A 19,496-nucleotide genomic window follows, 5' to 3' on the forward strand; every position below is an offset into this window, starting at 1 on the left:
GGCTCAGGATAAAAGAGGTAGAAAAACCTAGTAAGACTTAGAAAGAGACTCTAAGAAAAGACATGGAATACTTAGAGCTAATGAAATAGTTGGCGCAAAACCAAGACTAGTAATGTTTTAAGATTCATATAGCCGACTCTATTTAGTAGTATAAGGTTTTGTTGTTGTTGTAATTTACTCTGAAGAAATAATATGTCAAATTCTCATAGTAAATGAGAAATACCCAATTTAAAATAGTGCCTAGAAAGTGAAAGTAACAGTTAATGTGAGGAAGATTTTCAAATTGGGGCATCTTATTCCCTTTCAAAAGAGAGATTGGGTGGAAACAATGGTTGGTGGGTACTTGCACTAGTGAACAACACAAACCCTCCAAATTAAATGCTCAAATAAATTTATGTTGGGGAAAAATGCTTTTCTCTTTCTAACTTCCTTTTTCTTAAGAGCTAAATAGATTTGATAATTTGGATTATAGCACCATCAAGACCTAACCCTTCTTTTTCTCATTTGTCACAATTATTATTGGTGGTGCCTAACTTGCTTAGCAAAAAAATGGTACCCATCCAAGCAAGATTGGTTACACTTGAGAAAGTGTGTTTGAGATTATGCCTAAAATAGTTTTGCATTTGGCCAAACTCATGTGCCCTTGTGGGATCTTGGGCATTTGCCAAAGTTAACTTGAGTGGCTTAATTTCCCTCTTAAAGCCTCCTACTCCTAATTTGGTTATCAAAACTTGATGCATTGTCTATTTGGAAATAGGGTTAAATGCTCATCTGCCCATTTCACTTTCATGTCCACCTCATATATGTTGCACCTGCCTTTCATCAAAAGTGATGTGTAATACTCAAGAGAGACTTACATACACGCTTTTTGATGTCGTTGAAGCGTTTCAAACTAATAGTACAATGTTGTGTGCTTTAAATTTCTCACATAGATCGTTCTATTGGTCTGGATGCTATGGTGGCGTACTCATAGGTGCAGGGAAGTCTCCCTGCTATTCCTTGTGTCAATTTTACTGTTTGCATTAAGGCATTAGTATGTGTCAGTTGAAACTGAATATTGAAATAAATGTTGAAGAAAGTTGTTAACTTTTCTTTTTGTCTTTTTAGTAACTCATTACAGTATGTAATCTAGTGATAGATTATTTTTCCCTAACAGTGAGGAACTAAAGAATGTTCGTTTTATGGTTATTCTTGAGTGAAGCTCATCTAACAAGTTGGAGTAGGACTCTACCCCTCCAAATTTTCATGAAGCAACAAACTTGGCTCTATGAAGGTTGTTATAAGATAATATTTGGCGTTGATTGAGAATATGATTCACTCTGAAACCCTATGTTTAGAGTTCGTCGATTCAAAGATTCCGACAATTCAAGATCTAGGCTATTCAGATTTTTGGATTTTTACAAAGTGGGCTAGGGAGATAGACTAAGATGAACCATATGATTAAAATTAAGTTACCTGAATCTCTCGGTTTGCAAATTTCGAATACAGAGATAATGAGTGAATCTCAATTCACCTTCACAATTTTGAACAGAAAAGACAAAAGTAAACAAAGAAGAAAATAGTACAAACTGTACCATGACAACTATTTTGTGTAAGAAGTTCAACTTCGTGCTCAGTTGGGAAAGAACTAGGTCGACTTTTTCTGCAGTGACTAGTACATGGAACTGTGACAAAAATATGTTCCGGTACGTTTTGCTCTTTGTGGCTACTTTTTCAAAGCTCTCAAACAAAACCCCTGCATTCTGCATGTGATAGCCATAAAATCTACCACGCTCAATTTCTTCCTCTCAATCATTGTTCCTTCTTTTTGGATTTTTTTTTGTATGAACCGAAACATAGTATGCAACGGAATCTTTAGCCGCACATCCAACCGTCCCTTCATCGGCTCCATACCAAGCATAGAAGGGTTTGTTTATAAAATTATCAATTTCCGAACTGCCATTTATGTTCATCAATATTAATAAGTGCAGGATATGTAGGTATGCAATTTTACTTCTGCCAAGACAATATCTTTAACTCCTATGATCTACAGATTGAGAAATTCGAACTTGAGAGCAAGTAACTGGAAACCCCACTATAATCATTGATAACGTTAACTACTATAATACTTAAAGAGGGGAAATCTACTTGGAATCAAGTGGTCGAGAAGCTGGCCTTAATCAATTGACCTAACTCATGACAGAAAATTGGGAATTACATCCCAATACAAAAGTAGTAAAAGTTTGCAGTATGGTCTTGATGGCAACTTTTTTATAATTTTGATGGGTAAATAAAAAGGTCCCTTGATGGGAAATCAAACACCTGGTTTTGCTTGGATGGAGAATGGGCCAGTTAATCAGTGGTATAAGAAATAGATTTTGGGCTGGGATGGGATGGCAATGCCCAAATTTTAAGTCCAAATTGTTAGAGGTGAAAAGACAATTTTGGTCAGAGCCACATTATTTAGGACCCTCTTTCAAAATGGTCCCATGTCCTACAGTCTAGTGTTTTTTGGAACAAGAGGCCCCAATTTACAAGCAAGATAAATGATTTGGAGGGCAGGGGGTGTCCTCTGAGTCTCTGACCAAACCACCAATAATATAAAGAGGAGATACAAAATACAATATAAGTTTGGAAAACAGGACACACATCCTATGAACTTTTTGGATGCCATCCTTGATGGATTGAGTACTACTTTCCATATGTAATAATAATGCATTAAAGATGGGATGGGAGAAATTGTTATGTCATCGGTTGTACAATTATGTGTTTGCATCTCATGTGATGAGAGATATGTGATTGTTTAAACCGGTAACATCTGAGAACAAAACGGACACATAAGGCGAAAAAAGAAAAAGAAAAAAGTAACATATAGTATGATTTTATAACAGTGATGATCACATATGGCTTAGAGGGATCTGGATTCTCTCCTCTCCCATTTTTCTTCTCCTTCCGTCCCATCTTATTTAAATACTCAAGATTAAATCACCTCAGCATTTTATATTAACTTCTTTACAAAGAGAGAACAACAGAAGACATCTCTCAATGAACAAAAAGATGGGGAGAAATTTCCATTTCACTCTCTCATGATTTTCCCTGCATAACCAAATGTACAGTCTGGAAAGAAGAAGAATGCACAGAACCTTCTTCCTACCCTAAAAAAAGTCTTAAAACTTATCAAATTTTCACTCTGCTCTTTGTACAGTGGTCTTAAACAAGAGGATGTACAACTTTTGATCCATTGAGAAATACAGAAACCCGCTTACAGAGTGTGTCACAAATGATCCAAAACTTGTTCCTACAATGCAGTGCCATGCTGGCCCATATACCCCATCAAATTCCTGCAAAACAATACCCAACCCTGTCAATATTTGCACATAGACGAACCAATGACTCACTACTAATCACATTCGCACGGCAAATATGGAGTTTTATCACGAAAGAACTCGGTGCAATTAATGGCAGAACCATTCATTATATATTGGAGTTTTGAAGTGGGACTTTTTGAGTTAACACAAACCCCACTAAACAATTACCAACTAATCATAAAATAAAACCCACATCAGATAACCACCAAAAACCTCAGAAAAATCAAAATTTAACATCCCAATCATGATAATTAAGCTTATAATTACCTTTTTGAGAGTCAAAGCAAGAGTCTTGGAGGTGAATTTTTCCAGGCTATCATGCGTCTTTCTTGCACACTCCACAGCATGGATCTGCATAAACGGCGGCATATCAGCTGAAACAACTCTCACCCCATTACTTGCTAACACATCCGCCAACTGCACCTGCGGCCCAGACAGGGATCTCCTCCTTCCGCCGCCGCTTGCGGCGGACGAAACCGACACCCTCCTCCCGCTATCAAACTTCTTCTTTTCCTCAAAACCCACCAACCCATTTTGAGCTTCCTTCTTCTTATTCACCACCGCCACCACATCCCTACTGGGTTTTTTGGGTTTTTCTGATTCCTCTGTTTTCTTGCTCTGTTTTTCGCTTCTGGGGTCGAATGATTTAGGGTGAGGGTTCGATTTGAGGAAAGACTTGGAGGAATCCATTGACGCCGACATCAATTTGGCCTGCAAGCGAGTGTCTGTGAGGCTCTGTGAACTGCGGAGTCGTTGACTTGCGTTGACTCTGGAGGTGGGATTGGAGGTGGAAGAGGGTTTAGAGGGCAGGGAAGGAGGATCTAGGTAAGTGGAGTGCTTGGAGGGCTTTGGCTCTGTCGCTGCTAACATGCGCCGGTGGGTGGTGCGGTTAGACATGGTGGTGTTTTTTTTGGGCGGTGGGGGGTGCATGAATGGGGACGAAATGAAAGTGGAAGTTTTGGTTTTTGTGTTGTTATGTGTTTGGGTCAGTGGTGGGGTTGGGTGGATTGGGACATGTGTGGTGAGATCTAGGCACTATTGAGTTCTAACATGCGCCGGTGGCGGAGGAAAAGGAAAAGGGCGGGAGGGGCCTCGTGATGTTTTGACCGTTGACTCACCCAACTATCTAAATCCCATGGGAATTTAGTGTTTGAGTTGGCTAGCTAGGGCAACATTTTTGGGATCTTGTCTTGTAATTTTAGCATAGGGGAAGGAATTTGGTTGCTACCCTACATGTCCTATTTGTTCGCTTAGCGGCATTTAGTATTCATTTAGTTGAACGTTTCAAATCTGGCTCACAAGAATTGAAAATGATTTATAGTGAGTTTGATACTAAGTTGTGAGCGAGTAAACGACACAAATAACTTTGTAAACATCTTACATTGTCGGAATTTTTTTTTGAAAAAGTAGGATGTAATTTCCACAAACAAGATAAATTATTACTTAAAATTGAAAATTAATACTAAACAAACAATAATCGACATTCACAAGCTTTGGTCCAGTTTTAACATTCTTCACCTAGTAAGAAGTAATCTTAAGTTTAACTCACATGAATGCAAGGACAGTGTATACTTGTGTGATGAATTCAAATTCAATACTTAGTTGTGGCCGAGACGTGGCTAGTCCATTGTTGTGATAGCATAACTTTGTTGCAAAAAAAACACTAGTCCTTGGAGATCAGTGTAACAAAAATTCTTCAAAATCATCGATTTGCATGTTCCTTAAAGAAATTCAATACAGCTTAAGTTGACAAGCTTTACTAATTTACAGAGATACAAGGAGACGTGAAATTTTGGTCGGACCTACCAGTCTAAAATGGAAGAGGAGTGGGGAGGAAAAACGAAAAGGGAAGCCGAAATGTTCATTACGTCGCCATGATCTACAAGACACTGGTGTTCAAAGAAGAGCCCCGCGTGACAAAGGGACTACATAGCCCGAATCTAATTCCATGGACTTGGCAATCGAGCGTCTTTGAAAGCAGAAGTGCCGCCGGACGCTGCAGGGGATGGAGAGGATGCCATGTAATTGGTTCCTGATGCAGATACAGTGGGTAGATTTGCAGGATGCCCCTGTTGCCCAATGGGAGCAAAGCGCGATGGACTAGTGCCGGTTGGCCCTAAACTTGCTCGAGAGGGGTGTGGAACCTGCACACAAATTTGATAACTGAGTATAAGCTCATGAAAATGTAGCAAAGCAAAGAGACATGAATTGTTAACTACTTCCTCAAATTTCTAATATTTTTACTTGTGGAAAACTACTTTTAACTTGTAATTCAAAGGATTCTTAATTTATAAGCTCTCACAAGACAATGATAAAACCATCAATACAGTGGTCGACACAAATGAAAACACAAACGAAACGTGCATAGACACTTGATTGGTACTGTAAAAGTAATGTAAACATAAACGAGACGTGCATAGACACTTGATTGGTACTGTAAAAGTAGTTCTAGAAGTAGTAACCAAAATGCATTACCACGTTGTGCTGAATATGAGCCGGCCTTCTGAGAGGAGACTCTGAAGATGGGGATGTGCTGTTCATCCGGAACATATGGCGAGAATGAAAGTTATGGTTTGAAAGCTCATCGCCCTCAACCCCTTCCATCTCAAGATTCGCCTCTGAGCCCAACCTAGCAGCAGCATGCCTAGTCATTGAACCGGAATCATTTGTTACATCAACTTGAAGTGATATAGACGGGCGAACCACCAGTCCTTGCATACAATTTCGTCTCTTTAATTCTTCCTCTGCATTTAAGATCTGTAAACCAACACGAACAAGCTCTCTAGTATCGATACTTGCCCAAATGTATCACAAAGAAACGCACAAATCGCCTACAGAGCCAAAACTTACCTGCTTCAACACTTGAACTAGATTATGTTTCTTCTGATTCAAAACCTGCAGCTTCTCCTCAACTTCTCTCTTCCTTTTTTGCTTATCACTTAACTCCTCCTCTTTGTTGCATCTCTATCATATAAACAAACAATTGCAGTTACTAAACACGAATCGAAACTACGCTAAACGGTTCAGCAAATCAAAATGCATGCTTTTGATGTATAGATTTAAGTTTTTCTTTCTCCACACAGTACAGTTTAAATCCAATTTTCACACTTCAATATAAGAACACAAACCCATACAAATGCCCAAATCAAAAAAAAAAACTTTCCAAAGCAATTCAGAATCCAATTGAAAACCAGATATAAATACACATATAGATATAGATATACCTCAGAATTAGGGTTTTCCACTTCATCCAATTTCTCAACCTTCACAGGCAGTGAACTCGCACCAACATCCGCAACATCCGACCCTTTCTCGATCAAATCGGGCTTAAGAGCAGGCGGCGAATCGGACCCACCGCCGGATTTCACCGAAAAATCAGCACCGTCCGATTGCTTCCCATCCTTCTTCTTCCCGGACGGCCCAGCTTCGCAATCAGCAGCAACATTCTCCGGCGCTTCGAATTTAATCGTGGGGTGAGACAAATTTCCCGCCTTTGGAGCTTCGCTGAGCTGGCCCGGTACAAAATCAGGGTTAGGGTTAGAAGAGACGGCGGCGGCCGCCGCGGGGAGGCCGGAGCGGAGGCGGGAGAGAGCTACAGAGCGGCGGGTTAAAAGGGATTTGAAGTCCTTAAGGGAGATTTTAGGGGTTGGCATAAGCCACCGACGTGGTACGTCGGGAACTCTATGGAGATTTCCTCTGTACAACGAAATCGCCACCATTTTTTAACGAATTTTTCTGTCGATATTTTTGTTCTTCTGCAATTTCTCTGTTCTTTGTTTTTCGAATTTTTGATGAGTTTTATCAGAATTAATATAAAGTAAATAAATAAACGAATTGTAATGAAAAGTAAACATGGACCACTCAGTAATCGAGAGATACTTAAAAAAAAATGTCCTCCACTTGTGTAGCACTGTCCATATTACAAGCATGCTAAAAAATCTTTAAAATAATTAAGTACGAACATGGTCTTTTTTTTCTCTCTCTTTTTATTCTAGCATAAATCCTTGAAGTTGGTGTTTATTTTTAATGAAGCAATAACGTTAGTGAGTTATAAAGTTAGTTATTAGATAAAATTTCTGACGTCTGATTTGATCCACTATCACTACAACTATTAACTTTAGACAAATACCTTAATAGCCAAGTTAATGTTAACCAGATAAGGTTTTTTTATGTCATGGCTCATGCATTACATACATATCGAGTCTGCAAACGGGATTTAAATTTGACTTGCATGTGTGGCCTCTTTCTCTTAGTTGGGCTTTTTCTAACAGAATTTTGTTCGAGTAGGAGTTGATTTGGTATTACTGTGTTTTGAAGAAAAAAAACTATTTCTGCTGTGTTGTAAGAATAAGCTTATTTTTGCGCTTCACGTTTTCAGCTTTTTTTCACCCAAAATTGTAAAAATAAGCTATTTTTAAGTGTTTACCAAACATTTTTTTAAGCTCAACTTTTTTTATACCCACTTTTTATAAAAACAGCTCAGTACGAATTACCAGTTTGGCACAGCTGAAATTATAAAAAAAGTAGCTATGAAAAAAAAATTGGGGTGTAAAATGTGTTTGATAAATGTAAAAATAAGTGATTCTTTTCAAAATAAGCTTTTTTTTCAAAGTAGATGGATGAACAGTAAAGTTTAAGAAACTTTCTTAAACCCAATTATACCCTCTTTCTCCTTCATCGTATCAAATCATCGAATCCGATTGTTCGGGAGGACGAGGTCCCTCAACGAGTCGAGTCCGACACTTGATGTAAGCTGAAGATATACGGGACGAAGGAATGACTGTTGATTACCAAGGTCGAATTCAGAGAGCTCCATTTCACTGATACGGTTGAATTCAGAGAGCTCCATTCACTGACGCAGAGAGACAGCTTGTGAAAACCCAGGTCGAATTCATGCCCGGAGCACGCGAATTCGAACAACAATTTCTTCTCCGGCGCCCCACGTCGAAGACGCCCCACCATTGAAGTTATTTGGACCCCGATATCGGGACGATGGACCGTCGGTGTTAGCGGCAAAGGCGTGATGGCGCTTAGTCGAGGCCGTCCCATTGAGACCTTACTGCGACGGCGGCGCCGGGAGCTCTTTTGGAGAAAAGGGCAAGGGTGGCGATTGCACTTGCCCGCCCTCCAATGGTAGCATACCTTCTGGTTCTTTGACGGGTCGGATTGCTGCCCACCCAGTTTGAGGAAGACCCGTTTGCTTCCCCCTCCGTCTACATCCATTAGCTACGGATTCGAATCTCTCTGTGGCTATATACTTTGAACTGAAACTCAAAAGCTTCGATTTTCCCCCTTTTTTTCTGGGTTTTTTTCAAAATTGATTGGATGGATTGGCTGATTGGAATCCGATCATAGAGTTGGAGAGATTCGGAAGCTCGGAATTTCTTGCTCTATCTCTCTCGAGGGTCGGCGATTTTGGTGATTGGGAAGGGGAGAGAACAGATGGTTGGAGAGGGAGGGATTTGGATCTTGAGCTGTGAAATCCGCCGGAGATTTTGGTGATTGGGAACGGGAGAGAACAGAGGGTTGGTGGGGAGGGATTTGGATTTGAGCTGTGACCCGAAAATGATGAAGATTGAAGATGAAATTATAAATAAATAAAAAAATTATTATATCACATTTAATATTATACATTTTTAGTCATTTAACATAATCGTAACAGTTTTATATAAAGTTTACCAAACACTAACATTATTTTTTTTGTTAAAAGCACTTTTACAATAAAAGTTTACTAAATACTGTTTTATTTTATAGCTACTTATTTTTACAGCATAACAGAAATAATTTTTTTTAAAAGTATAGCAATACCAAACTAGCCTAAAGCTTTTCAGAGGCGTCTTTTATGTCCACATGTATGCCTATGTTATGTTTTTGGGTTCATGCTTTGAATGAAATCCTCTTTTACCTAAAAAAAAAAAATAGTTGCATCATGCAAGGCATAAAGTTCCAACAAAAGGCCCTATCAGCTAGTTCTTATTATTTTCATGTTGTATAGAAAATCTTATTGTTTGCAACGTTAGTACCATAGCTTTGGAGGAAATATATAAACTCAGTAGTAGAATGGTTCTTCCAGTAGTTCAGGAAACTCCAAGAACATCTCATTCTCTCGAGATACCATGGCTTCCACAAACGAACTGTCGCACGCTGGAGATGTAGCCTCTACTTCATTGCTTGAGATTGCATAATCCATGTCGATTTGGCTTTGTTGTACTGCTACTTGTGCTATGTTCTTCGATGAATACTCAGCCTTGTTTTTGTGTTCTTGGGTGTCACCAATTGGCATAAACGCGTCTTCAAGGAGAAAATCGCTCCAGCTAAACGTCTGCAGGGTTGCGTGCTCTTGAGCGGCAGATGAAGATGTAGAAGATGGTGATGACAATGTGCCTTCGTGACTGTAAAAATTTGGTGCAGAAGATTGGAATTCCATGGATTTTGAGGCTTCTGTCACCAAATTTATGGCCTGCAGCTGTGTGAGAAGGTCTGGGGGTTGGCTGCTAGGTTGATTGTGGCCCAAGAAACTGTCTAGAATTGGCTCCGCTTTGTTCGGTATCATTGTAATTGGCATCAAATGGCTGTTGATGTTGGAAAACCCTTGTGCTGGCAATAAGTATGGCTCTGCTGGTTTCATCAGCATTGCGTTCTTCAAGTCTTTGTTGAGAGAACCTATCCCGATTCTCATGCCAACTTTCGAAACGCCACCGATGTTTCCATAATCCGCTAAGACTTGAGAGAAGGGCTTATGAGTAACAGGATCAATTCCCATTTCTGAGAGCTTCTTCTTCAGCTTAGTATTCCAGTAGTTCTTTACATCATTGTCTGTCCTCCCAGGAAGCTGTTGAGCTATTACAGGCCATCTGCACCACAAAACTCATAAGAAAAAAAATACCCTTATATTTTAACATTTCCCCCCAAGAATAATTTCATGACAATTAGACTGCCACAAATTTAAGGGCTTTTGGTTGTCAGAAAACGCTTTTAGCTCCTCAGACTCAAATATAACAAACCTTTATAAGCTTTCTCTCCAAAGGGTAATGAGATCTACAAACTAGGATAGTTGGAACGAAAGACAACACAAATCGGGTCGGATACCATAAAACAAAGACTAATCGGCTAGGAATTAGGAGTCCTTGAAATTGAACAGCAAGAAATTTGCATAAATACTTACCTGCTACCTATGGTGGCATGAAGCCTGACAATCAATTCCTCCTCATGGGGTGTGAAGGACTCATGCTTCGGATTAGGCTTGAAATGATTAGGCCACCTAAGCCTGCTGCTCTTCCCACATCTTGTAATTCCTGTAAACACACTTAAATTAGGTTAATTAATTATCCTCTAAATGCAGTATTTAATCCTACAGCACCCCTGGAAACGGGATAATGAAAGAATTTAGGGAAGAAAACATCCGATTTAACCTGGTTTTTTCGGAACAGAAGTCCAGTTACTCGTCCCATGCTTCGACTCATGCGCAAGTATCTTTGCATCTTCCTCCGCAGTCCAAAGAGTATCCCTTTTCACATGCAGCTTGTCACAACAAGCAGGTCTCACCATCCTTATTATCTGTCTTCTTATCTGCACATGAAATCATAAAAAAGAGTAAGATTGAACAGAAAACAAAAGTAAATAGTCGGATTTAAAAGAGAGATGCGACCGATTTACCTTTGATTAATTCTGCTTATGCAGATGCTCATTGAGAGAGGTATGAGATGAGATGAGGAAAGGTACTGGTTTAAAGTATGACAAGTGTGGGAAGGCAAGAAAAGCATGAGGGTTTTGCTTCCATTTAACTAAGTTTGCATGATGAATGACATCTTTACATTAACGGTATAAAAACCAGTCTTTCCATATGCTCACATGCTTGGCTCATAAACCCTTTTGAATCTGGTTCGAATTGGGTGAATTATTTGGTTAAATTTAGAATAAATCTAAGTAAAATTGTATATAAATGACTCCTTAGATTATTTTGCCCTTTGTGTAAAAGGAAATGAGTACTCAATACTGTTTTAGTTACAGATAATCACAAGCTTGATGATTCTAACTATTTTAAACAAAAAACTCAAGTAATGAAGAAATTAACTTTAGACATGCGAGGGTTCTTCAACTTTCTTTAGATGTCAAAGATGGTTGACTCGCATGTGAAACTCAAGGCTCACATGTGCTCCACATGTTTGATTTGAAAATTCGGCACACGTGAAGGAGCGTGTGTGAGGATGTGATGGTAAAAGAGTCTCTCATCGGTGAAAAGAGAAACTTTGCAATGACTTTTAAGAGGTTAGGCTACTCCTCATATTACCAATTAGTTTTAGGGAATTGTTATTGACACTCCAAAAATCTCATTTTGCACTCCAAACTTTCTATAATTAGAAAGAAAAATACACTTGTGAGGAGTGTAGAATGAGATTTTTGAAGTGTAATAACAGTTCTCTTAGTTTTATAGTGAAACCTCAACTTTTTTTTGCAATCACCATGTTACCATGATGAGACAGAAACTGATTGGAACCTATGATGGAGAAAAGAAAAAACGAAAAAACGAACACTTAAAAATTAATTTATTGGTACAATATTTTTAAAACTAATATTCCATAATCATCATACTAAATTCAATAACTAGTTGATTATAAAACAGAAATTGCAACACCAGTGCTGGAGTCCAAACCACATAATTGTAATAAATTAAAAACTGCAACGTAGTGTCTGGTTTACGCTTCAAGGAATCGCGATTTTATAGTTTTAAGTCTCAATCAGATTATTAAGGACAAAAGCATTATTTTTTAATTATTTATAAAAAAACATAAAACCCATGTGGGCTTCCTCATTGACATAGGCTTAATGAATAAATAAAGCCCCTTAGAAGATCTCCAAATAAGATATCAAAATGTTCAAATCAGTAATAACGGTAAAAAATATAAAAGCAATGTTTTCCAACCGAGAAACTAAATCTAATGTAGCATGACATGGAATGAGATCTCTCATCTAGGGATGGGCAAATACCCATTGGTTATGGGTAACCGCGGTTATCCGTCCATTTAAATTTGACGGTTATGGTTATGGGTAACCGTTTAGATAAATAAACGGTTATGGGTATAACCATTTACCCGTGAAATTTAAATGGGTGGTTATGGGTATTACATGAGGTTATAAACGGGTACCCATTTAACCGTTTATTTTAACATATGTAAAACTAAAAAAAAAAATATTAGTTTCTAACTAGGTTTGGATCCCGAGATATATTTGGTTATAAAGAGCCATATAATATATATATATATATATATATATATATATATATATATATTATGCCTCACTTGAGAGAAAAATATAGTTGATAGAACGGGCTAATATTTAATATATGTGATTGAATGTGCTAAAGCATTAGAGTGTTCGACAATTTTGTTTTGAAATCTTTTGGAGCTTTGACCAATTCAAGATAATGATTACCTTGAGCATTTAGAAACATGTTATTATCAGATGATGCGTACCTATATATATTATTAGAGTTGTTAGAGATTGAAGTGAAACGGGAGCCATGTATTATTTTGTTTATTTTCTTCACTAGTATCAGATAAAGAGAAATGAACGTAGAGAGGGATAAATGAGGAAAACATGATTATTACTTTTTGCTTTTCATCTTTTTATATTACCCATATGATACAAGTATACGTCTTTTTTAATGCATGTAAAAGGCTTACACACCAAAACAATAAAAACAAACTTCTACTATTTAAGCAATATAATTTTGACTTCTATTCTTTCACTTTCCACCCTTAACCATATGTGGTTGTTTTCTTTATGTGGGCATTCACGCCAATTTCACAACGGAAATCATTACTTGAGTATTTATAGTCTCAACAACTACTAATGTTAGTGAGAAACAATTCAAGAATTAATTACAAAAAACAAAATGGCACAATTTTCTATTACTTGTAGGGCAAGTAACCACATTATTTTTCTTAAAAAAGGCACAAGGTACAGAGAAATATCATCACAGTAATTCCCAAACCTATCTTTTCTCTTTATGCAGCTCCACCCCTCTCTCTCCCCTTCAGTTAAATTTAGACCACAACGCATTGTTAAACATGCTCCTGACACTGAGCTAAGGAACTGAATGCTTGTTTAATACAAAGCCGTTCACAATATTCATCAAGCAATCCAAGTAATCTATAAAACATGGTTTCAATTTCGATATTTTTTCAACAATGATTGCATGAAACATTCACCATGAAGCATGAACTCTAATTTTACGTTTTTTTTTTTTTTCAAATTATAGATTCAACTTAAATTTATTGTTCTTATAATTGTGGTGAATTGAATATGCGTGAATAAGAGAAGAAAAAAAAATGGGATTTTTCAAATCCTACACGCATGGGAGCTGCAGCCTAAAGTCACGCTGCCCAAGCCACCAAGTCGTTCATGCTCCAAAACTCTATGGTCCAAAACAAAGTCGTTTTGCATCACCTTTTTTACGGACCTGGGTTGCCTGCAGTTGATCCGCAAACCGTTCCACTTGTTTTTTTTTTCTTTTGGACCTTGTTTTATTTTTGGCTCGCATGAAATGACAAGCCCATAGGTTAGACCTTGTTTTTCACTTTTCCTTCTTAGCTCAATAATTGGGTATATAATCTGTTAATCCATTTACTTCTCATTTGTTGCCCAGCAACCCAACAACCACTCCTTTGGGCCTGCAAGCCACGACAGCCCTATATTTTGAGTCGTCACTCATTCTTTTCACACATAGGTCCCGAAGCAATTCCCGTTCACTACATATGTATATTGTGTTTGTTTGCAGGTATCATGAACCTAGAATTCGTATTTAAACTCGAACTTGAAGTTTTGAAAATAAGTGCCATAGAAATTCGAAGTTTCATAAAACAATACACCCATAAAAATCCGAAGTTCTTGTAGGTGATTTGTTAGGATTACATGTAGATAATGCTTTTAAAAACAACTATAAAATTTAGTTTGTGTAAATTACTTTATTGTTCATAATTTTATTTTGTAATAGAAGACAAAAATATTTTTTCACCCTCTTATAGTTGACAAAAAGAGTTTCATTAATATGTGGTTTAAATTAACTTCTTCCTTACAAATCTGTTATGTGTAAATAAACTAACTTGAAATAGGTCCAATTTTATGGAAAGAAATCCTATCCATATCCCTTATACCAAATCCACCCAATCAATCAATTCAGGCCCTTGAAATTTGATCCAACGGCTACAAACAGGGGGCCCCTTTAAAAGTTATAATAACTTTAGCCGTTGGACTAAATTTCAAGAGTCCGAATTAGGTGATTGGGTGGATTTGGTGGAAGAGATCTGGAAATGATCCCTTTCCCAATTTCATGGCCTAACAATTAGATTAGTCCAATTTTTAGTTATTTTTTTTATTTAGGTCCATGAATAGGACTCCATGTGTCAGCACTTTTTGTTGTTAGGTTGATACTTTGCATTGTGATTACTATTTTATTCTACTATAGCTATTCAATGGAAAAAGGCAAAAAAGAAGAGAAAAAAAAAATGATACGATCGGTACTTTGATAGGTATTCTGCTTAAGGATAATCGCTAAAAAGATAGCGACTAATACCAATAAAAGTCGCTACCTTCATACCGATCCCTTCCTTTTCAAAATTTTTATTATTTTTCAGTTTTTATTTATTTATTTTTTATTTTGTTAATGTTTCTTTTATTTCTTTTACCATAACAACAAACTATCATATTCGTATTTTTCAAAATATATTTTTTCCGTGCAAAATATATTATAATTCATTTTTAAACACTTGTAATCAATTATTTAAAACCTAAATTTAAAAATATTTTTCTATTTTCTCACTTTAAGAATCAATAAAAAATAGTTTCAGAATCTAATAATCAGTAGGATCACATCCAAAGGTTTTGCAATATTTTCCTTAACTCCAGCGCAAAATATTTCTTAAAGCTAAAAATTTGAAATTTTTTTTCTTACAAAAAACTCTGTGCTATAAGACAAAGTTAGAGTCATTCTATTCACACCACATATTTCCTAAAATTAATTTAGGACATTTCCAAAATTTCGGACACCTATAAATCTCTTGGGGGGCCTCGCTATTAGTTATATTTTTTTTCTATTTTTTTTTTCAACTCAGGTACCCTATTAGTCAGTATAAACCCAGATTTCTGCTGATCTTTTACAATCTAAACTACCTATCATATACTTTTACAGTCTAAACTACATGTCATATAAGTACTTGTACAAGCTAAACTACCTATCATATTATAATATTAGTCGGCATAAACTTAGATTTCAAATGATTTTTTATAATCTAAATTACCTATTATATAAGTACTTTTACAGTCTGAACTATCTGCCATATAAGTACTTGTACAAGCTAAACTACCTATCGTATTGTAACTACCTATCATGGTGGAATAAGTAATTTTACATGATTCTAACAGTAAGATGTAGTCCTCCATCTTGGTAATGTTAAAAGCCCCCGAAGCTAACACAATCAATGTCCAAAGCCTCTTGAGCAATTACTTACGTAAGACAATCAATGTATAATGCTCGTGAATCATGTAGACTAGAATCATGTAGCAAATACCAGCAAAAATGAAGCTTACTGTTGTAAACGACTCAAAGAAAACATGTAAAATTACTTGTAGTTCTCATAGCTTCATGCAAATTCAAATTCAAAATTGGATACTAATATGCAGGAATTGCAAGGAAAATTCAAAACAGGAGTCGAATAGAGTTTTTGATGAAATGACGAGATTTGATGAGTAATTTTTTTTTAATACAACGATATATTTTACACTAAAAAAGATGAGATTTGATGTATAACTTAAAGTTCCATGTTAATTCTGGAAGAGTCATGATAAAACATTCAACGACAGTTGGTGCAATTTTGTTTTCAAATTATGAACACTTTAATTGCTCTACTTATTAGACCCTACCTATGACTGTGCAATACATTAGACCCATATCAAAACATACAGATCATGATCCTCTCCTGAGCAAAGGGTGAAGATCCTTCTGACTAAATCCATCGGTCCGTTGAAATTTTATTCAACAGTTACAAACAGGGGGCCCTCTAAAAGTTATAATAATTGTAGCCGTTGGATAAAATTACAATGACCCGATAGGGTTGGTCAAGAGGATCCTCAGTCTCATCTTGCTACCAAATTTGACAGCAGCTTCATAAAAAATTTATAATTATTAAATGTTTTTTTTATTAACTTTAATGGTTTAAAGCATTGCCTTTAATTTCTTTTCATTACCAATACAATGTTTAAATATTTTTATACTTTTTAGTTCCTTTCATTACTACCAAGGCAAAGAAAATAAATATGCATATTTATTTTATGTTTAAAATTTGACATATCTAATGGAGATCAAAACTTTAAAAGATGTCAAAGTAGCATTTAAGTTGGCAAATTTAAATTTTATGTTTAATCATTAACTAAGAATCCGTCAATCTTGAACTTTGGTGGTTCTCCAACTACGTGAATGCAATTCAAGTAATCATGTGATATCCTAGACAGGAGCCCAAGAGTTCATCAAGACGAACCGACCTTCTTCCCACCCTGATGGTGAGGTGCTCCTGCATCACACCTCTTGGTCTTGGGTTCGAGGGTTGGTGTCTTGGTCCTGGGTTCGAAGGTTGGTGTGCTTCTGCTGCTCTGCTGTTGCCTTTGAATGTGATTAACATCAAGACGAAGCTTTTATTAAATTATTGTATAGTTTATTTTTTTTAATTTATATCTTAGACAAAATTCATGGCTGCTATTGCTCGTTTGTCCTTGCTTTTTATATGTTTTTGTGCTTATTGGGATATTTTATTTGGAAAGGGATCCTTTCTGAATTCCTTCCACTTGAGCCAACTGAGCAAAAAATCCGAGCTTTTGAAATTTGATTCGACGGCCGAGTTGACCAAATTCACCGATCCTTTATTCTAAGTTCGAACCCTAGTTTCTCTCTCGTTCCTAAATTCCAAATCCTTGAAATCCTTCGAAATGGCTTCAGTATTGATGTTCTCCATAGTCCAGTTCCAACACAGGGTTTAGAAATGCACCTCCGATGATAGAGATGCCAGAGTAGCATTGAGGAGAAAAGCCCAACGTTATCCCCGGAGGTGCACCGCCGTTGTCTCCAACGAGGTGGAGATGCTTGCTATCTTTCATCTTAGATGGGTGAAGCCTCTCGTGAAACTTTGAATCCACATCCAAAGCACCGATGCCGACAATCTGCTCACCATGGCTAGAGGGAGGGGTTTGGAGGCTACAGTCACGAACTATGGCGGCCATCGACAACCACCAAGGCCATCGACGAGTACGCAGCACACTGTGCTTTCAGAGGTTTATGGAGAAATTTCAGTTCCAAAGATCATCGACTTAGAAACTTGAGGAGGCAAGACGAACCCACAATTCACTATTGCAACGAATTATGGACGCTGACACGGTGATCGTATCAACCATGGAAGAACTCCGTCTCCTAATCAAGACGAGGAAGGAATGGAGGTGTCACAAGACAAAAGGCCACATATGTCTTACCCCCGAGATCTCCACAAGGGACAGTGAGGTCATCTTGAAACATGGCAGGGATAATAATCTGTTTCGTTCTCGCGGTTAGAGTAAACATCTGACCTTGCATTCTTGATGACCATTTCTTGCGTTTCTTGATGGTCATTTCTTGCATTTCTTGTTCGATTGGATACCATTGATATAAGATTGATCACCAAGTGAGTTTAATTTCAATCAAGAACTTTCTTGTAGGGGTGAACATTTGGGTTTTGCTATTGGAAATATGACATACAATCTTGAAAGATTAAAACCCAGAGAAAAATAGTTTTATGATTCTAGTGTTATATTTTCTACTGAACCAAACCGGAAACTAACCTTGTAATTTTTACTTTTCGCATTTCATTCACCGCTTTTTAAGATCCATATGAGTTTATTAATTCATTCGATCAAGTTTTCAAATAGAATGTGTTTTCCTTGGGAATTAAGTTTAGCTCGATGTGTGTAGTGGCTGCTATTTCACTCAGTTTATAGTTTCACTTCACTCTTGCTGATGTTGCTTTTGATTGTTGTTAGTGCCACGCTTCCTTCTCTTCATCGTTGTAAGAACCATTTCTGTGCTGCTGCATTTCTCATTGCCGTTGGAGCCATTGTTGATAGTGCCACGATTCTTCTCTTCACTTGTTGATTCTGCGTTTCTTCTTGTTGTTAGAACCATTGTGGCTGCCACTACACACATCAAGGTAAACTAAATTCCAAATGAAACACATATTTTATTTAAAACTTGATCGAATGAATAATAAACTTATATAGATCTTAAAGAGCGGTGAATGAAATGCTTACAATGTTAGTTTCCTATTTGGTTCAGTAGAAAATATAGCACTAGAATCATAAACTACTTTTCTCTATGTTTTAATCTTTCAAGATTGTATGTCATATTTCCAATAGCAAAACCCAACTGTCCCTACGAGAAAGTTCTTTATTGAAAGTAAACTCACTTGGTGATCGATCTCATATCAGTGGTATTCAATCGAACAAAAAATGCAAGAAATGATCATCAAGAAATGCAAGAAATGGTCATCAAGAATGCAAGGTCAGAGGCTTACTCTAACAGCTAGAACGAAACAGATTATTATCCCTACCATGTTTCAAGATGACCTAACTGTCCCTTGTGGAGACCCCGTGGGCAAGACGGATGTGGCCTTTTCTCTTGTGACACCTTCGCTCCTTCCTCGTCTTGATTAGAAGATGGAGTTCTTTCATGGTTGATACGATCACCGTGTTAGCGTCCATAATTCGTTGCAATAGTGAATTGTTAGTTCGTCTTGCCTCCTCAAGTTTCCCATTCGACGATCTTTGGGCCTAAAACTTCTCCACAAACCTCTGAAAACACAGTGTGCTACGCACTCGCCGGTGGCCTCGATGTTGATGCTTGCCACGGTTCGTGACTGTAGCCTCCAAACCCCTCCCTTTGGCCATGGCGAGCAGATTGTCGGCATCAGCGCTTTGGATGTGGATTGAAGGTTTCACGAGAGGCTTCACCTAGTTGAGATGAAGGAACCTCATTGGAGACGACGGCGGTGCACCTCCGGGGATAATGTCGAGCTTCTCTCCTCAATTCTACTTCGGCATCTCTATCATCAGAGGTGCGTTTCTGAACCCTCT

At 37.4% G+C, this 19,496-nt stretch overlaps 3 protein-coding genes across 3 annotated transcripts; all 3 read right to left on the reverse strand.

Annotated features, from left to right (window-relative positions):
* Positions 1-3,022: 3,022 nt before the first annotated feature.
* LOC137711573 (uncharacterized) lies at positions 3,023-4,304 on the reverse strand. The gene is made up of 2 exons (XM_068450825.1): positions 3,615-4,304; positions 3,023-3,320 (listed from the first exon to the last, which is right to left on the reverse strand). The coding sequence occupies exons 1-2, from the start codon at positions 4,275-4,277 to the stop codon at positions 3,165-3,167; spliced, it is 819 nt and encodes a 272-aa protein (XP_068306926.1). The 5' UTR covers positions 4,278-4,304; the 3' UTR covers positions 3,023-3,164.
* Positions 4,305-5,009: 705 nt separating this feature from the next.
* On the reverse strand, positions 5,010-7,222 carry LOC137711404 (uncharacterized). Its single transcript, XM_068450639.1, has 4 exons — positions 6,572-7,222; positions 6,198-6,311; positions 5,823-6,104; positions 5,010-5,491 (listed from the first exon to the last, which is right to left on the reverse strand). The coding sequence occupies exons 1-4, from the start codon at positions 7,064-7,066 to the stop codon at positions 5,288-5,290; spliced, it is 1,095 nt and encodes a 364-aa protein (XP_068306740.1). The 5' UTR covers positions 7,067-7,222; the 3' UTR covers positions 5,010-5,287.
* A 2,174-nt stretch (positions 7,223-9,396) lies between these two features.
* LOC137709923 (transcription factor MYB35-like) lies at positions 9,397-10,895 on the reverse strand. The gene is made up of 3 exons (XM_068448905.1): positions 10,760-10,895; positions 10,513-10,642; positions 9,397-10,201 (listed from the first exon to the last, which is right to left on the reverse strand). The coding sequence occupies exons 1-3, from the start codon at positions 10,893-10,895 to the stop codon at positions 9,397-9,399; spliced, it is 1,071 nt and encodes a 356-aa protein (XP_068305006.1).
* Between the last annotated feature and the right edge of the window lie 8,601 nt (positions 10,896-19,496).

This window comes from Pyrus communis, chromosome 12, assembly GCF_963583255.1.
Source record: "Pyrus communis chromosome 12, drPyrComm1.1, whole genome shotgun sequence".
Lineage (NCBI taxonomy): Eukaryota > Viridiplantae > Streptophyta > Magnoliopsida > Rosales > Rosaceae > Pyrus > Pyrus communis.